General features: G+C 37.7%; 1 protein-coding gene across 1 annotated transcript in view; it reads left to right on the top strand.

Annotated features, from left to right (window-relative positions):
• Positions 1 to 991: 991 nt before the first annotated feature.
• FRMD3 (FERM domain containing 3) overlaps positions 992 to 6,000 on the top strand; it is a 63,983-nt gene continuing 58,974 nt past the window's right edge. The window contains exon 1 of the mRNA XM_009575572.1: positions 992 to 1,028. Coding sequence (XP_009573867.1) covers positions 1,022 to 1,028 — 7 coding nt within the window. The 5' untranslated portion in view covers positions 992 to 1,021. The remainder of the gene's footprint in view (positions 1,029 to 6,000) is intronic.

Genomic DNA, 6,000 nt, shown 5'->3' with positions numbered 1-6,000 from the left:
AAGAGGGTTAAAAATGAAACCCCTTAGTGCAAGGCCTTCCAGTGTCGATTATGCTTATTAAAGCTGAATACTATGCTTTTTGACCAGCTGCTTCTGCAGCACAAATCTCATTTTAGTGTGGAGATTTTTTGCTTACAGGAAAAATCCTAGTACACATGCTGTTGGCTGTAGTCAGAAGTAGCACTTGAATATCAGCATATTCTTTTGTCAATCAAAACATCCTCCTGAACAGTTCAGCTAGTGTTACCAGGGGATGTGCTAAGGCTCTTAACTAAAATGTGAGCCTAGCTTTTCGTCACAGAAGCATCTGAGTTTATTTTCCAGGAGAATAAAAAAATGAAAGTTTTCCTGCCATTGCAGTCTTTCCCTGGAAAGTTACACACCAACTGGTAGGCATCCATACCTCTCTGTGGATGTCATTTACTGTCTCATTTATGTCTCATTTACTGTCCATGGCGTAAACATTTCATGGAAAAGTACACTCTTTTTCCGTTCAGATTTTTAATTTTTGCTAGAAAAGAACAATAGCTTGTGTTCTGAGGGCGCTGACTGAGAATGCAGTATTTACACATGCTTTAGTTATAAGAACTGTAGAAGACAGCATTAATGAACAGACGACGTTAACATTTCTGAATAGTCTGTCCTATTGTCCAATATGATCATTCTTCTGGAAAAAAATGGCTGAAAGTGTAAGACTGAAATGTCTGCTGCAAAGTAATCACTAGAGCCTGTCTCCTTTCAATTTGTCTTTGAAATATTTGTCTTATTTTTATCTCAAGTGCATCTTACAAGCAGTGGTAACTTCAAGTACACTTATACAGTGCAATTCCAGTATTACAACAGTATGGAGGTGCTTCTTCCAGTTTATGTATGTCTCAGTGAAGCAAAAATCCTACTTCCTATTTTTGGTACCATATACATCTACAACGATGTTGTTGTCTGCTGTGATCCATATTAACCTCTGCTCTCTGCTTTGCCTTTCCAGCACTGGCTTGAGCCCAACAAGTCCATCTTCAAGCAAATGAAATGTAAGTGTTGAGAGCTCATGTTTTTAAACTGCTTTTGAAATGCCCAAAGGTTTTCCTGTGCTTCCATTCAGTGATTTAGAATATGCTTCATTTGTTTCCTGGTGCAAATAGGCCCTTCATGTCGTATCTGGACTTCTAAAAACTCCATGCTACCCTCATTTCACTGTCTCACAGTGCTCTGCAGGTCAAGAGCTTTCCCTTACTGCTCAAGGCTAGAGCCAGAGGCCAGCTGATGTGTGTGGGGTGGCAGGTCTGGTGGGAAGACCTGTATGTTCTGGCTCTCGTTTTCAGTCAGATGCCATCAGCCACTGCGAGATGGCAATAAAATATGGAGTGTGGCAATCTGCTTCTGGGTCTTTCTGGTTTACTTTCTTTCTGCTGCACCCTGCTTCCTGACAATGCAGAGCACTAGTCTGAGACCATTGTTACAGTCCAGCAAACTCAAGTGCTATGGGTTAAGTGGAGAGCTCCTGCCACAGGCGAGTGGAAAATTACAACTGTTATTTAAAAAAGACTCCTCAAAATAGGAATGTATTATTTTAATTATCTTTTTGAAACCTTACGATCTGGCTCATCCTTTCCATTAAATGGGCCAACTGTGAAGACTTCTTCAGGAAACAGAACTACTTTGGTACTCAGAAGTTTATATCCAGCAGCAGAAGAGAGTGTTTACTTGGCAGTTCTGGTGACTTGATTTAGGTCGTTGGGAGTTGTGTCTTGTTTAATAAAAGCTGTTGTCTGTCTATCTACTTAGCTTATGAAATGAAGGAGAATTTTACTCACATACCCTTTGTATGCAGTTTTTTTCTGTTTTAAGCATAAGTACAAGGGGTCTTTTGTGTGGGAGATGACATATTTGCTTTAAAATGTGATGAGGCTTAAGAGATTGTCTAATATGTAAAAACAGTTAATCCTGGGTGTTGAGTGGACTACAGGGAATACTTCAAGAAATTCTTCCATTAATGCATTCTTCCATTAATAGTATATATTGCAACGTTTGCATACGTGTATATAAGCATGCAGACATAGACCCAAAATATTCAGCATGAACGGTTTATATCTAGTGTTTAGGTAGCCGGGATGTTATCTGGTAAAAAATAAGTTCAAGAATGTCAAGCTAAAACTAAGTTGTGCTCCTCTGCAGTGCTAGTGAAGGAAGAAAAGAGAGACTGTAATAATTAATTATCTTTATCTCTTTCTTCCTTCCTTGTGTTATCAAAGTAGAACAGAGTTTCCTCAAAGTATCCTCTAATCTGCATTTGTATCACTGCTTTCACCCAACAAAGCATAAGGACTCATGCTTCTTGTTACACTTTGCATAGCAACGTATTCAAGAACTCTGCCAACTGATGCACTGAGAGTGTTTTGATTTATTCAGAACAACTCTGTCTGCATATAGATGTTGCCTAGATGTGATTGATGGTACTCCGTAAATTCCACGGATGTAGTGATGTGATGGCCTCATCAGAAGACTCGTGTGGCTTTTGGGGTAGAATCCTAATCAAAACACTGAAGACTGAAAAATGAATGCACAGAAAGCAAGCAAAATAAAATGTAGCTAGTGTGAGGTTATTTATCACGGTGAAAAGGTTTCAACAACAGCAAAAGAGAATGAGACGCTAACAAAGGTGTTTTGTTACCAGCCTTTTGTTATCAGACACAGAAGTAGAATTGACTATGTGATTGGCTTTTCATGAGCAACTTCAGTTTAATACTAGTGTAACTTAACTTTATCTTTTGTCACAGATGAAAGACTTCTTTAGTTGCTACAATAACCCTTTAAGGAAACAAAACAAAGAGATACGTATTTTATATGCATGTGTAAAATCCATGTAGATTATGTATAAATATACCTTTTGCTCCCACAGGTTTTAAGGATGTTTTTGTCAGCATTTCACGTCAGGAACCTCTTGATTTATTTTTCTGAAAATATGCTATATTAGTGTAGAACACTAAACAATTTCTAAAGGCACACAAGGTTAATTCGTATGTTATCTAAAAATATTCCGTTTACTATGAAAAGATTTAGACTCAGATATTAATTTGAAAAGCATCGCAGTCTCAGGTGACACGAGGACTGAAGTTAGTAGCAGGTGGAAAATGTAAAAACTGAAGCAATGAAGTGACTGGTTAATAGAACATGCATTATGTATATGACTTCTGGAATAAATGGTGCCAGAAAACTATTCACAGTGACTTTATTTGATGGAGGTTTCCTTTTCTTTCTTTGCCATTAAGGAATTCAGAAAACAGTGAAATGATCTGTTTTGTAAGAATGGACTTTAATTTCCTCTGATGCAAGAGTAGTTTGTATTAATACTAATGATTCAAAATGTTCTAAATTCCGTTGAATGCTCAGATTTACATAGGATTATGGAGCACTTGCATACATGCAGCAAAATTTGAAAAATGCTCTGTGCTTGATCTCCGCTACTGTTTATGGGGAGCTTCATCTTCCCCCCAGCACAGTAAGAAGTTTTTCAGTGTATTTATTCATGCAGCTCAGTATTGACAAATATTCAGAGCAGAAAATGAATGACTGGGGGTAGTATTCTAATACAAATTTCAGAAGATTTCATGGCCCTCAGTAGTACATGAATCATTCAGGCATAATCCTTCTATATAATCAGGTTGTACAGAAACCACAATTTGGCAGCTATATGTTTCTGTTGGTGGGATAGAAAGTTGAATGTTTGAAGCTCTGAAATCTGCATACGTTCTTGTGTGATGTGCTACCATTTTAATTTCTTTAGCTTTAGCAAAGATTGCTTTAAGTTCATATTGAGAAATACTGGGATATGGCAGAAGGAATCTTCCAAAATATTTTATATTTTGTCTTATCACATATGAGAAATGTGTCCTGGTGCAGCACGAGAAGAATGAAGGCATGGCATCTTTTTTGTCTCAGCATCTACCTTTGCATTTTCCATCTTCACTGAAATGTTTGTGTCATAACATGATGTGTAAAGTCTAGGTCTGTGTCTCAACCATTTTTACCACTAATTTTGCCTGAGAGGGGAAATTTTAGTCTCTGAGAATGTCCTGAACCACTGCCAGTCTTGTTTGTACTGGTTCAAGCCAGTTGGTGGCCAGTGATCAGTAGCTGTGAGCACCATGCTTCCAAGAGTGTGTTGAAAAACTCTCTGGAAGGTTGCCTAAGGTAGCTGCATCTTCGTGGTTCTAGATAAAGACCTTTTAAAACCATTTTTTCTGTCCTTTTGCATGCTTTTGTGTACACTTATTCTTTCCCAGATGCTGACAGTAAAGTTCCTCTCCATTTGGCCATCTTACATTTTTTTGACTTATTTTCTGCCTAGGAATGTCTTGGTGTAAATCCTACTGGTCACAGGAGCACTAACGTTTAAGTAAGGAACAGAGGTTTCTCATGCGCTTTCCCTCTCTCTTCTTTTCATTAATTTTAAAGGTTATTCTGAATAATAAGTGTGCAGCTATCCTGTAACCTGCTTTGTGGGAAATATCCAACTATATGGGTTTTGTTCTTGATGAGAGTGGAACAGAATCAATTCTGTTGCTCTGATGTGCAGGAGTTAAAAATTTACGTGTTTTTCTTGCTGCCTTGCATCTCAGATGATATGAGAGAGTAATGCAAAAAGGATGTTCTCCTGTGTCAGGCCATTGGAATTTGTTAAGTTAATTTCCTTAATCTCTAATGCAGTTATAAAATGTGAAAGGAGATGGAATGAACCAGGGGAAACAAGAACCCAGATGCAGAGATGGGTTGTGCAAAACTTTCTAAAGATTCTTAAATCTCAACAAACTTGCCATCAGTTTTCGTGTCTCAGTACAAATCTGAAAAAGAGTTTAATCAAATATAAGGCTCATAAATCCATGCACAGTGAAACCAGGAAGTTTTGTGTGATTCTTCAGGCACTAATCTGAATGCTGTATATTCTTTACCTATGATTCTCATGAAGATTTAATAACACGCTTTAAAGCGTTAATATAACTGGTTGACAAAAATCCACCTTGCCCTATGTTGTCCCATAACTAACCGAGTGCAATGAGGAAGACCCCACAATTTGAGGTTTATGATAGATCATAAAATACGGATAGATCTTACGCATAAAATAAAAACACTGAGTAGTGTTCTGTCTGTCTTAAACATGCTCAGCAGGTGGTATGGATAAACAGCTGATTCAGGAAGAGATATATGGAAACAACAGCATATGTCTTAGGGTTCCCCAGAGATCCTTCTGCAGCATCAGTGAACATGAAGACTGTTTGAGTGTAATGTTTTTTTTTTTTTTTTTTAAATGAGCACTAACTTTTGGTAGGGTAGTGTAGTTCAGAGAATATGTAACATCAAGGAGATGCAGGAAGTTTTCTGCAATGTTGCATTCTCAGGGCTATGAAGATAATTTAAACATCTGCTTTTGGCTTTCAGTATCCACCTGTAATCCATGTTTAATCAAAAAACCAACACTGCCAGTACAGCTCATTACAGAACCTAGTATTTGTGCTAGGTTGTTAAAAAGCAGGTTGTTAAAAACGAACAGCAAACCTTCCCAAAAGTGGCAGTGGAGAATCTTCCATCCTTCTCCCTCTTTGGTTCACATTTCTAAAATTTCAATCAAGTTTTCCACCAGCTTTTAAACACAGTTTTTCTCTTACATAAGTTTGTTGTTGTTGTTGTTTCAGATTGTCTTTCTATGAAGAAAATGGTAATATGAATGTGTAGTTCTTCTTAGGCTTATCGTTCCCTATAAGCTCTTCATCTACACAGAAGAGGAATGATTCAGTGGGCTTTGCTTAAAAATGAATGCATGTGAGACTCGGTCCCTTACACATTGCTATCTATGCCAAGGGGTGCAGCTCCCATATACCTCTGTGTCAGGTCAGGGTGTTAGAGGTCTGGTCTTTAGCTGGGAGATCCTTACTGTTTCATGTACATTGGATAGTTTGTCTGAGTCAAATGCAACTAAATAAACCTTAAAAACATACAATCAGTTGC

Source organism: Fulmarus glacialis, unplaced genomic scaffold (assembly GCF_000690835.1).
Source record: "Fulmarus glacialis isolate BGI_N327 unplaced genomic scaffold, ASM69083v1 scaffold6384, whole genome shotgun sequence".
NCBI lineage: Eukaryota > Metazoa > Chordata > Aves > Procellariiformes > Procellariidae > Fulmarus > Fulmarus glacialis.
Note: the sequence above shows the minus strand (reverse complement) of the source record. Positions and strands in the feature narration are given on the sequence as shown.